Raw genomic sequence first — 21,472 nt, forward strand, 5'->3', positions numbered from 1 at the left:
ACCACCAGTCGCCTAGCAAGGTGTCAAAACTTGACCCCCCCCAAAAAGGAAAAAAGTGATAAAGTACAGGTAGTCCTCGACTTACAACAGTTCGCTTAGTGACTGTTCAAAATTACAATGGCACTGAAAAAAGTGCCCCCCAAGCCACAGCTGAGCAAGACACCTGCCTGCCCCCTGGCGGCACTCTTCCTCCTGTCAGAGGTTTTCATTGTTGTGAGCATTTCTGTTGAGAATTGGCAGCTGGGGTGGGGTGGGGGGTGTTTGGTTTTTATTCCCCCCGTCTGCTGGGTGGTTGCAGCAGGTTTTGGTCACTTCACATGACCCTGGGACACTTTGACAATCATAAATATGAATCGGTTGCCAAGCATCTGAATGTAAATCACAAGACCCTGGAGATGCTGCAACATTCCAGCTGATCGGCAGTTCTTCTGGGCTCAGCAAAAGCACCAGGATCAGCGCCGAGCTCCAGCTGGAGCCTGGCGCTGTTCCTGGTGCTTCCACTGAGCCCTGACAGTCCTGAAGAAGTGCCAATCAGCTGGAAAGCGGCACTGATCCTGGCATTTCCGCTGAGCCCTGACATCCCTGCAGCTCCAGCCATCTCTCGCCCAGGCTTGTGCAGTGCTGCCATTGGTTCAGCTCATTCCTCTCCCCAGCTACCACTTTTCTGGGATGGTTGCGTACCACCTGCCAGGTGCCAATGTACCACAGGTGGTACCTGTACCACTGGTTGAAAAGCCCTGCTATAAAGCACTTCTGGCCATCGTAAAATGTTCCAACCTCCCCCCCCCCAGTCATGATCTGGGTGCTTGGCTAGGTACTGTTTGCATTTATGACCGTTTGCAACACCCCCCCCAACATGTGATTGCCATTTGCAATCTTTTCTGCTGGCCTCCCCAAGAAAATCAAGAGGAGGAAGGGCAAGTTCTCCAGTGGGCTGCTGAAATGGAGCTCAAAAGATCTGAGTTTTGTTCCTGCAGCAATTTTGGAAGAAAGGTTCTCTTGATTACGAAACCTTTCTAAAATGCTTTAAAGCAGGGGTCTTCAAACTTGGTCCTTTTATGACTTGTGGACTTCAACTCCCAGAATTCCTCAGCCAGGCACGCTAGCTGAAGAATTCTGGGAGTTGAAGTCCACAAGTCATAAAAGGGCCAAGTTTGAAGACCCCTGATTTAAAGATTTCAAAACCTGCTCAAAACCAGTTTTTATGTTCAAAATGGTTTATTTCATTTGTCAAAATGGCCATTTTGAATTCAAAATACTTTGTACATTCTTATTAGGGAGGTTCTTTCAATTTTCTTACTGGCTATAACTGAAGTTACTAGAAAACCATGTCTGTCCTACAGCTACATTAGCACAATAGAAACCAAGTAATATGTGTAGAGATCACCCTAATAAGCATTTGAGAAAGCATTTTTCCATTTATGCTAAATCTTCCTGTTTTATTAAACAAAATATATCAATTTGCCATTTCACACACAGGACAACCCACCCTCCCAAGTATATCCTCCTTTATGTTTGTAATGATCAAAGTTACTATAAGTAACAGGAGAAACCTGTTAGTAATATTCCCTCCCAAATATTATTTGTTCACAGCTTAAATTAATATAAAGAAATTCTAAGCACCTCACACACAGCAGATCCTCAGAATATATCCAATTTTCCCACTATTTTAGCTAATTGCAGCTATTTCTGCACTCACTGAAAATTCCATTAACTATTTTATACAAACACATAGCCTTTCCATACCTTAACTTTCAATCCCACCTCTACAACTTTTTAGCCTTTCTAGGAAACATCTAGAAATATTTTAACGTGACTTGATCACTTATTTGTTGTTATCAAATTTGGGATAGGGCAGGCTACTGAAGACAGAATTCAGAAATTGCTTTTATTTGCCAATGTACGTCCGTCTCTTGCTTATGATTTATGGAAAATAATGTTGATAATCCTATTAGTTCTCAATTTACAGTCAGCAAAGCTGTTAGAAATCAATACAAAAAGAATCAGATTGAACTCAGAATTTTATGTCCTGCAAATTAACTGGGGATGGGTATCTTAACACCATCTGCTTCCTTTACTAATTTCTTCAGGGATCCAAGAAAGCTTTTTGGGGGATGGAAGAGGCAGGAAGTCAGCCCAGTTAATGTCAAGTACACAATACTGGTAAGAAAAAGAAAAGTCTGTTTTTGAAATTCAGCCTTCTGCTCTTCACAGGGGTGAGCACTTCCTATCTCCAGAACAGTGGTTCTCAACCTTTTTAATGCCGCGACCCCCAACCGGTCGTAAGTCGAGGACTACTCAACCGGTCATAAGTCAAGGACTACTCAACTGGTGCACCACCGTTTGCAGAATGGGACTTTTGGCGGGCTCAGCAGGGCAGAGACAGCCTGGACAATGCCTATTGGCTTTTGAAAGCCAATAGAATTAGACTCTATTCAAGAGAGTCTATTCTATTGGCTTTCAAAAGCCAATAGAATAAAAGGGAGTATCACAGCTAAGGAAAAGGGGGAAAAAATGGCGGACTGCGTTGTTTGGCGACCCCCGTGAAATGGTCATTCGACCCCAAATGGGGTCCCGACCCACAGGTTGAGAACCACTGCTCTAGAAGAACTGCCAGCCTGCGTCACAATTTCCCAGCCAGTTTTCAGTTCCTGCATGGCAAAACCCTACAGGAACACTAACTAGTTAGATAAACAATCAGTCCTCTAGCTGCACCCCAGTGGAAAATCTGTGTGGTGGAGTCATGGAAAAAGAAGGAGGGAGGGAGAATGCATGCCAGAGTCACTAGAATTAAGATACCAAGAGCAGCAGAAAAGCTTTTGATTGCTATATTTTAAATATAAAGAACATATTTAGAGAAACTCTTACTTCTTAAATGCGGTCTATACTATACGAAGAGTAAACTGAAAATGTAACTATGACTGTCTCTAATATACCTCGCTAGTTTTTCAACCTGATTACAGTTTTCACCATGAAAAGATTTCCTATTACATACTGTACGGGTGAATTTTCTAGAATGCAATCAATGCATTTTAACTTTATTTTAATAGGAAATCACTTAGTTCCATTTGTGGAGGTCCTAATTGACCAATAACATATGAAGATCTAGTACAAATAATTAGGATTCCTCATTTTTTTTTTAAAACTGAAGTCACTGTGAGATAACAGCTATTCCAAGATGTGTCCAAAGGCAGAAGATATTTTTAAAGGGGTTCCACCCCCCACCCCCATTTACAGAAACTATTGATCACGAAAGTTGGTAATAAATTATTTATCTTGCTTAAATGTTTGGAGTTATTTGTTTTAAACATTTGGAGATATTAAGCTGTTCTTATTGCAATCTCTCTCGCTGAAGACTACTATTATTTCCAAATTTGCCAGAGAGGTGATACGTACCTTTCCTATCCAGTGGACTTGGCAGTAACAATTCCTTATCTCAAAAATTAAATGCAGATTACATTTAAAACAAGTATGCAACAGAAAGCCATGAATTGGGGGCATGTCTTTCTGCACATAATATTCACAACTACAACAATGGTTATATTGGCCACTCATCCTACCTTGTCTGGCTGTGTATTCATTGTCTTCAATTAATCTTGCTAATCCAAAGTCAGCAATTTTGCATATTAGACCATTCCCCACCAGAATGTTTGCAGAACGCAGATCTCTGTGTATGTAATTCATTCGTTCTATATAAGCCATGCCTGCAGCAACCTGTTTAATTCACAATACGTGACATACACTAGTTAATAAATACAACTTGCTTTCACCTTCACACCTTGGATTAATGACACATTCATATTTACCTGTGCTGCCATGTCTACCAGATTTGGCAATTTCAGAGCTCTTCCTTCACCATCTTTTAGGAAATCTAGCAAGCTTCCTGCAATACAAATAAAAACAAGTTCTTAAATAATATTTGTTTCAAAATAGTTAAAAATTACATTCCTAAACAATGTTAAAATAATAACAACAACAACAATAATAAAATAGAAATTTGCTTTTCCCAAGCAATGGGGATTAAGGAAAAGTTGGAATTTTTTTTAAAAAATATTTTATTAGATTTTATAAGGGTGGGGAAGGGACAAGATCGGTAAGGGTGTTGGATGGAGTTGGGGAGTGAGGTTGGGATAAGGGTAGGGAAGGATACAATAGCGGGGTTACCCCCAACAGTAATTCATTGCTTTAGCAAGCAGACTGTCATCCGGGTACAAATGTTAAATAACAGTAATCAAAATAATGCTAAAAAGTTATAATCACAAAAATAACCGTAATCATAAAAATTAAAAGTTAGTCAATAAATGTTGTTTATTCTACTAGCTAAATAGTTACTATAATACTGAATAATTACAATCACTAATAATAAAAATAGCTGGAAATTTAATCCATTATTAAAGGAAGTCCAAACCATTTCTCCTTGTTTTTTATTTTTCACAAAATCTCTTATACATATGATGTATCAAGTATAGACTTATTTTTCCAATGTTGTGTTAATATTTTTTTTAGCTATTCTCCATATACAAATATAATTCAAAGTTTTAAAATCAGCAATGATTTACAGTCTATCAAAATAATTTTATGGATCATAACTCTGGAAAACCTATACTACATATTTACTTATACTTTGCATATGTCTCCAAAGATCAAAATCACACATGTCATGGAAAATGTCAGGTTAATATAAAATTCAACCTATTGAATACTAGATTTAATATATCAATCCCACTTCAGAGGTAAGAACGTGTTTGATCATAGGGCCCAACTTTTTTATTTGTTTTGGGACTAGCAATAGATAACAGGAAGTGATATAGTGGTACCGGTATGCCTGAATTTCTAGGAATATGTGTTAAGAGATTAGGGAGGTTTGGTTTTGGTGATTAAAGCTGAAGACATTTTAAATATACTTGGAGTAATTCTTAACTTCTGGCAACTGCCTGGAAAGTCCTGAAGTTTTCTTGGCAACATTTTTGTAAGTGGTTTTTCATTATCTTCTTCCTAAGGCTGAGGTAGCCGAAGATAGCCCAAGCTGGATGTAAGAAAGGACCAGAATCCACACTTTCTATTTATTAACCTGTCATCTTTAACCAGACCATTCATCTGGTTCTCTCCTCTGCTACCCCCTCCCCGTTTACATACAACAGGGATATTTTGTGTGTTGATGATCTCCTGCCAAAAACACTATTGCAATTTCTCATGGCTTAAGGAATCACAAGGGATTCACTACTGAATTATGGAAAAGAGCAGAAAATGTCTAAAGCACCATTAGATGTAGGCTTAAGTTCCACATAACTTTGGATTCAGGTCCTTTCCCCCTACAATATAGTTATTCTACCCCTAAACAAAAATAATTCTCTATAATGCAGAACAGAAGGGATAATGTTCCTGGAAAACTGATTTACTGAAGTAAATACCAGATGAAAAAAAAAAGTACATTCTGTAATGTCAGTTTGCATAAGGCAAGCAAAACAAAAAGGAATCCTTATTAGGACAAACAAAGCATTCTATATTATTATTTAAAGAAGCAGCAGTGCCCAGTCATGAGTAAATCATTAAAAGGAACTCTTCCCACCACTTTATCATCTGCACAGAACTTTTGTTTAGATAATATATTTAAAGAGTAAGTTCAGAATGCTTACTTAAGCATTTCTGGAGGGAGAAAGTAGTTTGATCACACAGCAATGCTGAGCTCAGCAAATTCATGAAGCCAGGATATAATTACTTTAGGATGTGGAAATCAATAGCCCTTGCCATTTAAGGGAGAGTAAGATGCAATAATATATAAACATTTTGAGATATTGTGATAACAGCCTGGTATGAATTGTCAAATAGGATCGGAAGAGTGGAAAAGAAAAAGGACCATCTTGAAATATTTCTGTGAAAGGTAATCACAAAGCTATAAAAAAGGAAGTAAGTAAAAAATATAATAGTTTTGGATATTTTCAGAAAAATACTGAAATGTGAAATTACTGAGAAATTCTGGTATTGTCTGGAAAGGTCTTAACTATTCTATCTGGATCATGTCAATAATTTCCAAAAATGTCATTTTTAGTGCCTGTGGATTAGATACCTTGGATACTAGTCAGTCCCCTCAAATCTTTGTGACTCCAGTCAAAGAGACAATGCTAACTTTTGAAGTTCAAACCATGGGTATTTGAGAATTTGGATACAGGAGGCAAACAGTTATGACCACAGGAATCTATGGATATTTAATTAAGGTTCTTGTCCAATATAAACTTCTAAGTAATATATGCGGGAATGTTCAACCCTTTTACTCACACAAACTTTTTTGTTCAGAATCATAATAGAACCATCGATGTTCAGAAAAAGGAATGCAATATACTGAATACCAGATCACTCAAGATATAAAAAATACTAAAAAAGAAAAACAAAAATCGCTCTAAAAAGTTCTGAGTGATCTTAAATGATACAGAAAACTGAGTCACTAATGTGAAGATACAATTAATTAATTAATTAAAATAAAGAACTTTATTTTCAACAATTTAAAATTGGATGTAAAACAAACAAATCTCTGCTAGATTTTTACTCAGAATGCATAAGAAAGAAGATACAAGTGAAAGGATTTTATAAAGGAATAAACCAGATTTTGGATATTGCAGCTCAAACAGATTTTATATTGTCTTTCAGTAAGCAACTAAAATGGTGAGGGCATGAAGAAAGAGAAGTAGTTTTAATTCTTTGGTGGCAGTAAAACTTTTTGTGTGGTTGGGAAGAGCTTTCTAGTATTACAAGGAAATCTTAATTCTTTATTCCTTACCTTTATTTACCTTATCAGTAATTTCTATGATATTATGTTCCCTCCAACTACTCTAACATCATAAATATTACACCACAATGGCTCTTAAGAGTTGGAAACCATTTGGGTGAGAAATGTCAAATTTACACAAGCACAGAACTTACGGGAGAATTTTTATAAAATGTTTTATAGATGGCACCTTGATCCACAAAAAATGTCTCTTATGTACCCTGACCTACAACCTAAATGTTGGAGATGTGGTTGTATGGATGCTACCTATTATCATATTTGGTGGTCGTGTAGAGAGATAAAAGCATTTTGGATTAAGATATGGTGGAATATCCAGAGAATTTTTAGAAGGATGGTAAAATTTACTCCGCAATTATTTTTGTTGGGTATAGTTACTGATTGTGATACAAAGGAGGTTATATTGATGTTAAATTTGATTACAGCCGCGAGGCTGTTAGTAGGACAATATTGGAAGAAGGAATCTTTGCCTACATTGCAGGAATAGTTTCTTAAAGTGTCTTATTTGGCGGAAATGGCAAAGATTTCGGCTTTTTTAAAGGAACAAACGCAAGAGAAATTTCTTGCTGTTTGGGATAAATGGATAAAATTTATACAATTTAAATTGGATATAAAAAATATCATATAGCTTTTTCATAATTTTTATTTTTATATATATACATATATATGTTAATGTTATTTTTTTTTTCTTTTTTTCTTTTTCTTTCTTTCTTTCTACAAATATAATTTTTTAACTGTTTTTTAATTAAGCCTATATCCTGCTCTGGGAAGCTCAGGGGGGGGGAAAGGGGGGGTGTTTGGGTGGGGGTGGGGGGAGGGGGGTTTTGTTGTGTAATGTTTAGTTTTTTTTTCTCTTTGTATATGTGGTTTTTTGTTATTGTATTGTTTTGCTCTTTTTGTAAAATTTATAAAACTTTTTAATAAAAAAAAAAAAGAGTTGGAAAGAATTCTAGAGGCAATGTGGCATGTTGTAATGCCTTATCATCTCATTATATTTGACATAGGACGCTTTGTCAAAAAATATCTGCTTGTTATATTCAGATACGGAAACATACATGCTATTTATAAAGATTTTATAGGTTTGATGGCAAGAATCTAGTTAAGAATAAGGTGTAATTATAGGTAGGACTTTACATTTAATGAAATTATAGTAAGTGATCAATTTCTGTATGCTGCAAAACATTTTATGTTATCCTCTTTTTAGTTCACCAATTACATTTTAAAAGGGAAAGAATTCTAGAAGCCGTGCCCTACATGCTTTCACTATATTATTTAATTATTATTGCAGTGGTTTGAGGGGTTGAGTTTTCATTTATGCATTACTATTTATTTTCTGTTTTACTGCTAACTGCCAAGAGTCAATTGGTATAAACATTGTATAATTAATTAAATACAAGATAGCCTAATAGCACAGTTAATTTGCATTCCGCAATCTATTGAGTACACATCCTTCTTATCTTACCTTTACCCATATATTCTGTGACAATGTAGATGGGTTCTTCTGACACCACAGCATAAAGTTGGACCAGTTTGTCATGCTTTAGCTTTTTCATGATCTGGGCTTCTTCCAGGAATGATTCTGGGGACATAGTGCCAGGCTTCAATGTCTTTATTGCCACTTTAGTATTCCCATTCCAAGTACCTATTACCAGATGGATAGATAAATACATTTTACACATGCCCGACTGAGAGAAACTACAGAATGTTATTTGCAGATATAACAGCAGTCTTTCCCAATTTGATATCCTCCAAATGCGTTGCCTTTAAACCAGGGTTCCCCAACCCCCCAGTCCGTGGACTGGCACCAGTCTGCAGCATGCCAGCAAACGGGCCTCACAAACAAGCAAAGCTCCATCCCTGGGATGCTGGCAGTATTGAAAACCACACACACACATCCGGTCCACAAAAAAACCTTTCTCCATGGCACCTGGTGCCCAAAAGGTTGGGGATCTCTGCTTTAAATTGTCAGAATCCTTAGCCACAGTTCTGAAGAGCACCAAATTAGGGAAGGCTGCTGTGATACAGAAAATGAGTTGGAAAGATCAATCTGTAAATGTTACATATAAGAAGCAGTGAGCACTAATGCAGCTGCAGAACACTGGTGATCCAACTACTTTAAGTTAGGTTCATCCTCTACAGTTGAAAGAGGGATGACAAACATGACAAACGTGTCTTAATGACTTAGCTCATTGGGTGACGTAGAACAAGGTACTTGAGGCAAATGCATTTCACAAAACTATTGCCCAGCCAAGATATAGCACCAAGCTCCTGGGAAGTGGGGTGGAGGGAATGAATTCAGCTTGATTAGAAAGTGAACAAATTTATTGGGCTGAAATGTATTGATAAATATTCTTCTGCTAGAATTGCTCTCATTTATTTTGAAAAGTCATTATAAAGAAACCTCTTTCTACTGGAGAAAGTCTGCACATAGGGTCAAAGCAACACACAACATACTACTCTTTACAATATAAATAATAATAAAACATGAAGGTAAGGACTCTTGTCAAACTAATTCTCCTGTGAACTAGAAATTATGAGGATGCCAATGAATAAGTAAATTCATATATCAGCTAAAAAAATTCTTATGATTTTATCTGTCTACAACTCAGAACTGTTTAATTTCGTAATCATTGATGGAACTATTTTCATTAACATTCCAAAACTGGAAACTTTTATTTTTAAGGGAGGAAAAAAAGATCGAAAGCTAGACAAATGTTAACATAATGAATTCATTTTCACATATACTGTAGAGTTGAAAATTCTCATACTAAAAGAAATCTATAGCCAAGTGGCTCAGCTACTTATTGGTAATTAGCAAGAGGCTGTCCCAATAATTGGAGCATATGGAAGCTATTTTGCTATAAGGGAAAGGTAAAAAGTGAGCCCAGAAAAAAGCCCTGTTTGAGATTAAATCTTGGTTACTATATCAAAAGGATTTGCATCCCAAATTGCAAGACACTTTATTTGGTCTCAAAAACGCTAACGAGAGTTCCAAGAAAAGAACCAACACACAATAATGGTGTGGACTATACCCAATCTTGGACCATATAAATAATAGTGAAACTTGGGAATTGGAAACCTCCAGTTCTAGAATCAACAGTGCATTACAATATAACACAGATATATAACAATATACTGTATATATATATATATATATATATATATATATATATATATATATATATATATATATATATATATATCTGAGGTTTTCGCAGGTGTTTGTATGTATTGTATGTAGGTCTTTGGTGTTCGGGTTTTCTCCCGCGTAAAATTGGAAGTGTCTTGGCGACGTTTCGACAAGTCCCATTCGTCATCTTCAGGCTGGTGCCAGCTTCGTGCTTGCTGCTCAAAGCACGAAGCTGAAAGCACCAGCCTGAAGATGACGAATGGGACTTCGTCGAAACGTCGCCAAGACACTTCCAATTTTTCTTTCTGTGCTTGTGTGGCCTAGAAAGTCTTCTCTACTCGAGGGCCTTGTCAAATGTTTGTCTTAGGTAACAATATTAGTTCATTGGAACTTGTGTTCACAATGCCTTTCTTATTCTGAAATTGGCTTCTTTCCTGATGGCTTTAAGCATCCATCCCAAACCAGAACAGTTTTCGCTGCCTTACCACTCCACACTTCAGCGAAACAGCCCTGACCCAGCTTCTTTTCCAGAAACAATGAATCTCGTGCAACTTCCCATGCATCCTTAGCCAATCCGACAGTTTGTGGAGTATAATTCGATGCAATCACAGTTAAGTTAAAACATAAACCATCAGCTTTCTCTACAGAAAAGGAAATTAATAAAAGAAATACTTACAATTCACAGAGTAATTGCATGCACAGGGAAAGATGGAAGGTGCTTTTTTCCCTCATTAGTTATTTGTGTTCAGTAGTAGTAGGCTCATAATAAATATTTGCACAGCTGTCTGATTAATATATTTGAAAACTGAAGGCAGCTTGTCAAAATCAGCAACCAAACTCAGGAAGCCCATTGCATTATCTGTCTTTTTATCATTTTTTTTAAATGATAATTTTTCAGAGAGGACCATATTACTCTAGGTAATGGAAGACATCTGCTCTTCCTGATACTGATCCCTATTACTTTTGCTTCCACCTTCCATCTTCCACACCTATCCCCAATAGCTGGGGGCTGACTAAATAAGTTAAAATATTGTCTCAGCATACCCATCCATACTTCCCCAAACTGCCCATTTCCCAGTCTCTTGATCAACTGTAGTGATTCTCGTGGAATTTCCCAGACATCTTTGGTTTTGACAGACAGGTCAGTAAGCCTTGGCATTCCTTTATGACAAGGGACTACTAAGCGGCAGCAAAGACCCGCAGCTCTCTCTGATGAAGGAGAAGTAAAGCACAGGGAAAGAAAAGAGTAACAAACATCAAACAAACATAGCAAGCACAGAAGAAAAGAACAAACAAAAATAGTGCTAGTAAACAAGTTAAAATGTCTGTTAGTAGCCTTCCAAAATAAGCTTGATGATTAATCATCCTGCATACCACCGAAATGCTTCCATCCTTTTGGAAGACTATGAAAACCTGGCTTTGCTGGTTCGCCTGGGGCCCCAAGGAGGCGCTCTCACCATTGGAAGTGGCTGACAGGATAAAAAGACCTCACCCTCGTCTCATCCGTATCTTAGCTCTGGTTTCAGTATAGTTTTCAAATCTTAATCTGTGTAGTTTTAATGTTTTAGTATTTTAATTAACTTGTTAATTAAAAATTAATTTGTAAACCACCCAGAGTCATCTAATAGGGGAGATGGGTGGTATAAACATTTAATAAATAAATAAAAAGTAAATCCCTAAAATTTGTACTTCTATTCATTCTGAGACCTCTGTATTGATGCTGCACTGCTTTCTTTTGCTTAGCTTGAATAGGAGACTGAGATGGTTATAAAATGTAAAGAGATCAGACAAGATTCTTAGCCTAATCCTAATTTCTGCTTTGCGTGAGTGTTTTTCACAGCTTCCCCGGAATGTCATATGTTAATAAGAATGACTCTTTAACAGAAATCACTAGTCTCATTCAACTTCATTCTAGGTTACTGTTTCTTTCTTAATTGATTGGAAGGGCATTCAGATGTTGGCATGACTTAATCCAATCTCTCTCCTTTTCTCTCTATTATATTTCTATTATATTCCTTTCTACTCCTCTTTCACCACTGTTAGCAGGGGCACTAGTATTAATTTTAATTACATTTTAAAGTTAATCGGGATCTCAGAATTGAGAAGAAATGGGAGATGTATACAAGTGTGAAAAAAAAAATCAGTATACTCCACATAAAGTTTTCCCTTCCTTTTTAACATATATGGGCATATAAATATTTTATCTTCATTACATAGTATAAGAAGGAAATGTAATTGAACAATACAGGTATGAAAAACTGACTTTGTGATCACTTATTCACCAAAAAATTAACAGAAATGCCATTCTCTTTTGTGGAAAAAGTAAATATATACCCTTGGTTCTGATATCTGCTACTTTCCCCCTTTGGCAGAAATAACCTCAAGTACAGCCTTTTTTGCAACTATCTGCCAGTCTCTGTCATCATCTGGGAGGAATTTTTTTCCCTACTCCTCCATACAGAATTTTTTAATCTATGGTATGCTTGAGGGGCTTCTTGTGGGAGCAGCTTGTGTCAAATCAGCCCATATCATTTCAGTGGATTTTAGATCCAGGCCATTCCAGAACCCTCCACTTCTTTTTTTCAGCCCTTCCTTGGTGTATTTACTGGAGTGTTTAGGGTCACTGCCATGTTGCAAGGGTCACTTTTGGCTGAGCATCAGTCTTCTGACAGATCGTCCCACATTATCCCTTTCTGTATAAGAAAGAATTCATAGTGATTCTATAATAGGGAGTTGCCCAGACCCTGATGAAACAAACCAGCCCCAAACCCTAACATTTTTCTTTGGTTTCCACCAAACATGACTTTTGGTACTGTGGTCAAATAACTCTATTCTGCCTTAGCTATCCAGAGTACATTGTTCCATAAATCTTGTTCTTTGCCGAGGTGCCCATAAGCAAACTGTATTCTTGCCCTTGTGTCTTTGGACAGCAAAGGTTTCCTTCCAGCATACCTCCCACATAGATCTAATTTGTGAAGGTTTTTTCTAATGGTAGACTCTTGCACATTGAGGAGAGCTACCTATATGTCCCATGATGAAATTTTGGGGATCTTAGAGACTACTATCAACCTTGTGTATTGTGCTCTCAGGTTGCTGGCCTGGCCAAGTTGGCAATCTTCTTCATTCTAGATGATCTTCTAGACCAGAGGTGTCAAACTGCTGGCCCGCGGACTGGATGTGTCATGCTGAAACCGTGCCCACCCCACTGCCGGCAATGGAAAAAAAGTCGTGATACATCACAATACGTCATGTGACATTGTGAGTTTGACACCCCTGTTCTAGACAGTAGAATGATTGATGGCTAATTGTTTGGCAAACTTTTAAAATTCCTTCCCAAATCCATTGACATATACCATCTTTTTTCGTCTATAAGACACACCCTTGTATAAGACGCTCTAGCATGCGAGTTTCTCTACGCCGATCAGCTGTTTGGCGGAGTGCCGAACAGCTGAGCTGGCAAATCTGGAAGTTCGGTGGGCCGACAATCTTGCCCCTCCCCCTCCTGTTAGTGGCAAGCCCACAAGGGCTTGACCTGCACCAGGCAGCATGGCAACCCACACAGGCATGCCCTGGGCTGCGGAGGTTACCATTATTTTTCCGTGTATAAGACGCTGCACTTGTATAAGATGCACCTGATTTTTGAACAGGGTGTTTGCAGGAAAAAATACACAGAAAAATACAATATAATCTCCTTTCTGAAGGTTTCAGAGAGCTCTTTTGATTTAGGCATAGTAATCTCACACACTTCAACAACAAAAAGCAATTCATCTAAATGAGGTTTAAATAAGACTGGTTTCTCCCAAAGCCTCTCTCATAATGTTGTTTATCTACATGTGAAATTAGCAATTATGTTTATTTAAATTATACAATGGACTACAAAATGTAAATGATTAATGTATTTGTTATATCCTCTTCCTCTATCAATATTATTGAAATGAAAATCAAATACCTATATGTTGAAATATGTTTGGAAAGGGAAAAATTCAATAGTGTGTACTTTTCCCATCACTATACATACTATATATATTAAATGTTGCTAAGTAGGCACTATGCAAAAATGAAGGAAGGTCACAGGGGTTATATCAGGAGTAGAAATGGAAGTTTTAAATAGGGAATGTTAAAGTTACACTTAAATTAAAATTTACTCAATCGACTCCTTAGGAATACATGTACTCTTTCCTACATCTTGGGTTTTCTTATAAAAGAAGGAATATTGAACAAACATCAAAGACACAAAGCCCTGAAGTGGCAGATTTTAAAAGTATTTTTTTAAACTCTAGGAAAAGGCAGAGTGTCAGTCACTGTTAAGTTCAGGAATATATTGATATCAGACAGTTATTTCCATGGAAGTTGGAAAAATAGTGTATATCTTCACATAATATAAGGAGACAGTACTTTCAAGCTTGTTCTGTAGGCTCCATATTGAGCTAAATATTGCAAATGGAGCAGAACTATGGAAATGCATATACAGATTTGATGTATCAGGAGCCAAATATATTGGCAAGTTCTGGAAGTTTGTATATTATGTACACCCAACCGGTTACTTCAGTCCTGGATTCAGTTAATATATGGAGATCCTACTCCTACGCTGTCTAATGCTTTTCTTGCCACAGCATAAGAATAATTTCTGACACACAATCTGCTGTTTGAGAATAACTGTCTGTTTCTGATATTCCAAACTATTGGCTGGGATCAACATGCACAGAAAGTATTCACTGAAATTGGTGAACATTTGGAGGAGAAAGACTAGGTTTTCGTCATTTACTAGAAGATACAGGGAGGGCGTCAGCTAGAGTAAACCACAGAGGCTAAAAACTAATGCAAGCATAGGAAATCCCTTGAAGGGAGTCTTAGATACAAGTAGTTTGCATATCTATTTCCAATATTTTTATTCTATTCTCTCATTTTTCAGTATGGTTTACATAAAAAGTTGGTAGCATTCAATAAGCAAATAAAAAAGCATCAATCCAAAAAGCCATCATCTATAAATCTGAATTTTTGAAGATTATTGAATTGACATAGACAAATAGAAAGATTGTCATCTGACACCAAAAAGAATTCAGACTTGGCATCAGGTGAATGCATTGTATAATCTGGACTTCACAATCAATGAGGCTTTTTTTTCTTGTCTGGTGAATCCAAAGAAAAATTTTCAACTAAGATTATGACAGCTATCAGGTTCACATTTGATTCAGTTTTATAGATTTAAGTTACTGATTTAAATTGTGTCTGGATTAAACTTGGAGCCAACACAGTTGCTTCGTGTTGTTAGCATTTGTATTTTGATGGCAGTTCAACTATTGCCATCATAGTAAGCTATTCTGGAAATATGTAGGGCACATCATATATTCTAATAAAATATTAAAGTAGCCCGAGGCTACCACTTTCTTGTTTCATTGTTGTACCCTTCCCCAATTTCCCAGAAGAGACTTGATGTTTGCTAGAGATTCTATAGGCTGATTTATCTATCTCTTCTACGGTACTGTGACTAAATAAAGGGTTCTTAGCCTTCCTATTCTTTTTGGTAATGAGAGCCAAGCATTCCCTTTTTTCCAAATTGGGCTATGGCATGACAGAATCATTTCTATCACACCTACCATGAGATTAATGAATGCTAAAAGCTGGTTAGGGTAACAGAAACAGAGTCATAACATAAGTCTTAGATACTGTGACATGTTTCTGAGCATGTTCAAATCATCTTTGGCCCAGTATGAACTTTTAACACTATTATTCTAAAAAAAATTTATTCATTACTGTGCCCTGAATGCTTCAATAGGAACAAAACAATCTCTCAGTTAAGTCAATCTCTCTCTGTTTTTTTCATGTTACATGAAGAAGTTTAAGAGGGTAGGGGAAAGGAAAGCTGGTGGCTTATGAGATGAAGCAGAAAACACTCAATGGCTGACACTAAGATTTTATTTTCTGAACAGGAAATCCTGCTTCTTTTGTAGAGCACCTCATTAAAAACAGCTGGAATGGCATAATGCAAATACACAATTGGTAAAACACCATCGCTTCTTGTCAGGGTTTAGCTGATGATGTACTGTAATTGGCCATGACCAAAATACCCTCAACAGGACCATCATTAATTTTAAGGACTGTCTCCTATTCACTCGCTGTTCTCTGGCAATTATGGATTGCTTGATAAAACTTTCAGGCAAATCTCTAGATTGGCATTCTGGATTCTGAACCCCAACCCCCGTCCATGGACTGGTACCAGGCCGTGGCATGCCAGCAACCGGGCTGCACATTGCGAGATGCAGGCAGCACACAAAACCATGCACCCTCCGGTCCATGGAAAAACCTCTCTCCACGTAACCGGTCCCTGGTGCCTGGTTGGAGACCTCTGCTCTAGAAATACTGCTAGGAAATTACAGATTTTGCTATCTGAACAAGTGGATAGTACCAGGTTGATAAAGGTGGATCCAGAATGATACTCCCAGAGAAGCATATATTTTAAGTAGCAATAGAGAAGCATATATTTTAAGTAGCAAATTTGTCCAACTAGTGACAAAAATATATCATGGATTACTTCAATATTATGGCAATAGAAAAAAAATGAGATAAAAAAAGAAATAAATTATTAGACGTGGAAAGATGCAAGTGGGCAGAATACACGGAAGCAAAATAGCTTTATCTTTGATGCAATAGAGAGCAAGGAGACAACATCTGAAAGTTTCATGCAATATTAATGTATTAAACAATAGATGAAGCATAAATACATTCTAGTTATGCTAGCATGCATGCTTGGGTGAGCAAAAAGAGAAGAATGTTTAAATGTGCCTGAATATAGCAGAATGAATATTGAATAATGTTACTAAAAAGATAAAATAGTTCAAAAATATTGCTAAACTGATTAACTTCCAAAACAATTTAGAAAACAGTTTAAATATTGAACATTCTTAGAATAAGTAAATATATTTCTAAGTATCTGGAATGTTAAGAACTTTGCACAGAATATTGTATGCATGCACACGATAACACACATCCATTCTAAGACATAAGAAGGCTATTTTTAAAAAAACAAATTGTCCTAGAAACATGCATTTTTACTTATTTTACAACAGTGGATCAGAGTAGATAGTAATTAGCCAATTAATACCACCTACATTCAGTGAAATGAGGAGGACAAGATTTCCGCTCCCTAGCATGCTATGTGTTCTCAGAAGTGCTTAGGAATCTTTTAATTGGGAGGGGGCAATTAGAGTCTTTCAGGGGAAGGAGCAATTTTGTTAAATGCAAAGAAGTCTATTTGCAAGAAACTGGATATCTCCCAGTGCTAAAATAAAAACTATGGATTACTGCTCAAGATACAGAAAGTATAAATACATTTATTATTTCACCATTATTATGGTCTACAACTGTCTAAAAGAATTAAGACTATCGTTTTATAATTTGTTTACATGTAACCCCTATTAGTATCAATATTTGTTCATTAGATGAAGAAAAAATTAGGTGTTTCTAGGAACGTGGTTTGTTGTTGTTTTTTTTAACCTAAAAACAATTCTGATAGACAGTCAGCTCTGTAATTTTAATGTGCCATATACAATCTTTGGTACAGGCTAAAAACTAGGAGACTATGAATTGCAGTCCCATTGGGCAACATTGGTCAATCACTTTCTCTTAGCTCAAGGAAGAAGCTTGAAAACGACTTTCAAAAAAACCTTGCCAAGAAAACTGCAAAGATTAGTCTAGGCTGTTGTTGTGAGTCAACAATTACACACAAACAAATCAACAGAACCATCTTTGCATAAATATAAGACTAAGTGTGGTTGAATCTTAGCCATATCAAGCAGTGAGCATGAACTAAAGGCTTTCTATTTCAGCACTGTTTATAGCACTAGCTGTCAAATAGAGGAAAAGGGAGAAATATAATATTTGTGGAATGCTTGTACTAAATTGTACAAGATGTACTCAATCAGAATATACAAGTATAATGAGGTGATGATGAGGGTCACTGGCAGGAAGGAGGAATGTTCTGTCACTTACTTAAGATGGCATGAGCTGACAAGAGCAATTTCTTATATCTGATTCTGATTTGTTTACTGTCAGCTTCAATCCCAGCACTGCAGAGAATGATGGAACAGCTATTTTGTGCATAATTTCTTAACAGAAATATGCGAATAACTACACAAAATTCAAGAACTAAGCAAGTGATTAGTCCAGGTAAAGTATCCTGATGACAGGTGAATGGAGATTTCTCTTTTTAAGTGCCATGAGTTATAGCAAAAAGGCCTACAAATTCCAGCATCATTAAAGTCAATATTACTAAAGTGACTAATTAGAGTTAAGCCTAGGGATAAAATGTGTGCATCCTTTAAAAAATCAGAATGTATCTTTTCTAGGAAAAAGATTTCTATTTCCCAAGAAAGACTAAAATTGTGTAGCAGAATTTTGGGATGGAGAGGAGACAAATTAATTTTATCGGAAATAGAAGGGAAGCCATAGAGATATTTAAAAACTCAATACTATAATAAGGACTCCCTCACCTTTTTAATTTCATACCTTTATGCCTCCAAGCTCTCAGAGTTCTAAAATTTAGTTTAAGATGTTAACATGAAAGCAATGGTGAATTTTGGGAAATCCAATATCAAGATGTGACTATAAGAAACCAATTTATGCATTATATTAATAGAGTACCCCAAATGTACTTTTCAGATAAAGTGGTTTATATTGAAAAACCATGCAGTTATCAAAAATTGCTAATGAAGCTTATGGAGTACAGAAATGCTCTGAGGTTTACATAATGAAAGTCGTGTTTTAAAATGGTGAATCTTTATGTGTTCTGATAATATGAGACTGAAAGAAAAAAGAAGACTCTAATTTAATTAACATTTTCTATTTAACAAAAGTTAATAGGGAAGCATTATATCAGTAATATTTTTATTTTAAGTAAACTGAATTTATTTAACAACTGAATTTTCAAGGTTACCTGAATAATGCTGAACAAGTTGTTGAAGAGTTTCAAACTGTGCCCTGGTTGTAATATAATATCCTCCACTGTCAAGCTTACGGATTTTATAATGTTTGACATGATCACCTTTCATATCATCCCAATCACGAATGGACAATGAATAGGCACCTATAATAAGAAAAGTAAAAACTACATGTAAATAAAAAAATGAAATATTCTAACCAGAAATAATTTAAATTATTTTGGTAGCATGTTACTATAAAAATGGAGTATCCAGTATAATTTTTTGAAAGCAGGAAAGGCATTTTTAAAGGCACAACATTAGCAGTAATTCTGAACTGCTCAACAATTTAGAGAATCTTTTAAAATTCTTTATTCTTCATTATATACAGCTATATTCAGAATTAGATCTCCTTACCATCGTTTGCAACTTTCGATTTTTAGAGCAGAATTTAAAAAATAAGTCAACTGAAAAGTCAACTCATAAGCTAGATGCTATTTTTCTTTACGTAAGACACAATCACACCCAGCACAGATTGTATAAACTGAATGTGGTGTTTATCTAGTAAGTTCTGCTGAATTTAAATTTAAATTATTATGAAAAAATAATCTGCTTATAGTATTTTTTGTTTCATTTGAGCATGTCTCATTACCTTCACTGATGTTTTTCCTCTGCTTTTTAATTAAAACATTACCTTTGGTGGTTTCACTTTCACGAATCAAGAAGGTTCCTCGTGGATTTCCAAAGGACAGTAGCTGCCTCTCAGCATCTTTTCGTCCAAGTTTCCCAAAGTACCATCTGAACAAACATGCCAGAAACAAAAGGTTTCAAAATGTAAGTGGACTTTTTTTTTTTTTTTTAGTATTTAAAACAATTAAGCTTGCGTAAAGACCATCTGTGAAGATCATTCAAGTTTTTCTTATACCTTCACCACACTTATATACAGACTTATCCCAGCAATAAAACATTGATTTCTGATAATGATGCATAAGCAGAAGGAGCCAATTACTAATAATGATTCCTGAGACATGAACACATAAAAATTTGGCAACTGTAGTCAGATTAATTTGCACACTGATAGGCATAGTCTGAATGGTCCATTGACAATTCATTATGCATGATCATGTAATCCTAATCAGCAATTCAATGCAAAACACTGCACAGCATAATCCAATGTAAAAAAGTTATTTCTGATAAATTATAGAAAAAATATCTATTTTTTCTGCCATGCACATGTATACATAATCTGACTGTTGTTTCTTTGTGTCATATAATATATGTGGGTATATGCATAATTCTGTATTTATTTATTTATTTTTGTCATATTTATGTTGTGTATATCGGAGGTGGTGACCCTTTGAGAGCTGAATGCAATGAAATTTTATTTTAATGTATGCCAACTAGTATACATTCAAAGTGACAATAAAGTTATTATTCTATTCTATTCTATTCTATTCTATTCTAGATAGCACTGTAGGGCTAGGAGTTCACGTTTATTCAAATGCTGTCTTTAAAAAGGCTTCAATATTTCCTTTAGTGTTCATATTTAAAAACTGAAATAATAAATATTGTTCTATCTGCCTTTATTATGAATTGAGTTCTGGCCAGTTAAGTAAAATAAAACCTTCACAATCTCAGTGTGCTTAAACCCAATACACAAGAAAGATTATATTTCCAAACCAGAAGATTCTGGATATTTCTACTCTGATCTGGTAAAAGCTAGCTCAGTTTCCTCTCCCATCTTTCTTTTAATTACCCAAGTATTTAGCAATCTAGTTGAAAAAGGAAGCTAATGTAATGTGCAATTCCTTGAAAGTCACCACAGTTTCAACTTCTCTCTATCCAAAACAATCTTTTTTTTTTTTTTTAAATACATACTCTTCTGCTTGGATGGAGTCAACTGGAGCCACATAATTACTGGGAATATAACCAGTTTCTCCAGTAGTCAGGGATCGGGCTTCCCACCAATCTCCTTCCCTGCAAAGCAAGGTTACAAAAAACAGAACATTGTTTTAACGATAGCCATCATAATATGCCTACCTTGGTCCTGGTTCAGTAAAGGAATCCATCCTTTTTCAGCATTCATAATTAAAGAAACAGACAATGGAATGATTTTTCTTTTGTTACTATTGCCTAGAAATTCCACTAGATGGAGATCTTTTATAACAGCCATAAACACTGCAGTTGTGCCATGTTATAACAGAGATTCATTCAGAAAACAGAGAAAGCAAGCATTAACTGGTATTGCTGTGTTTGTACAGTTTGCTTCCATGTTAAAAGAATGTATCAGTGTGGGTGGATTCCACAAGCTCTGTTGAAAAAAACGCATGCTTGTGAACTTCACTGGCTTTCAAACTACTGCACTCTGAAATGACTGACAAAAGACTGAAAATGTTTAAAGCTGAACTTTAAAAAAGAAACTAGAATTAAAAAAAAAGATCCAGCACAACACAGGAAAAAATGATTAGGCTTCGTTAGGGCATTTTTACCAGTATAAATATGGATAACATTACTGCATTTAATATCCCCGATAAAAACTAAAATTAATTGTTTACGATGTACTGTTATGTACATCTGGATAGCCCAACTGCAGATTTAGAAAACTGTAATAAAATTGCTTATTATTCAAGTATGTTATCTTTATCT

At 35.9% G+C, this 21,472-nt stretch overlaps 1 protein-coding gene and 1 long non-coding RNA gene across 11 annotated transcripts in view; one reads left to right on the plus strand and one right to left on the minus strand.

Moving 5' to 3' along the window:
* The window catches only part of LOC120311567, a 55,019-nt gene that overhangs the window by 23,699 nt on the left and 9,848 nt on the right, over positions 1–21,472 (plus strand). Inside the window, exons 2-3 of one of the 2 annotated variants that reach the window (XR_005557658.1) lie at positions 2,091–2,163; positions 19,550–19,660. This is a non-coding gene — a long non-coding RNA (uncharacterized LOC120311567). The remainder of the gene's footprint in view (positions 1–2,090; positions 2,164–19,549; positions 19,661–21,472) is intronic. The other variant, XR_005557657.1, reaches the window with a different exon arrangement.
* FYN (FYN proto-oncogene, Src family tyrosine kinase) overlaps positions 1–21,472 on the minus strand; it is a 125,583-nt gene that overhangs the window by 3,717 nt on the left and 100,394 nt on the right. For 8 of the 9 annotated variants that reach the window (XM_039351217.1, XM_039351216.1, XM_039351213.1 and 5 more), the window contains 7 exons: positions 20,705–20,803; positions 19,521–19,624; positions 18,844–18,993; positions 10,956–11,120; positions 8,244–8,423; positions 3,807–3,883; positions 3,561–3,714 (listed from right to left, as the gene is read on the minus strand). In XM_039351217.1, coding sequence (XP_039207151.1) covers positions 3,561–3,714; positions 3,807–3,883; positions 8,244–8,423; positions 10,956–11,120; positions 18,844–18,993; positions 19,521–19,624; positions 20,705–20,803 — 929 coding nt within the window. Of the gene's footprint in view, positions 1–3,560; positions 3,715–3,806; positions 3,884–8,243; positions 8,424–10,396; positions 10,553–10,955; positions 11,121–18,843; positions 18,994–19,520; positions 19,625–20,704; positions 20,804–21,472 lie in introns of all 9 variants that reach the window. The other variant, XM_039351219.1, reaches the window with a different exon arrangement.

Source organism: Crotalus tigris, unplaced genomic scaffold, assembly GCF_016545835.1.
Source record: "Crotalus tigris isolate CLP2741 ecotype Arizona unplaced genomic scaffold, ASM1654583v1 scf7180000018371.15429387391:27106975, whole genome shotgun sequence".
Taxonomy (NCBI): Eukaryota; Metazoa; Chordata; class Lepidosauria; order Squamata; family Viperidae; genus Crotalus; species Crotalus tigris.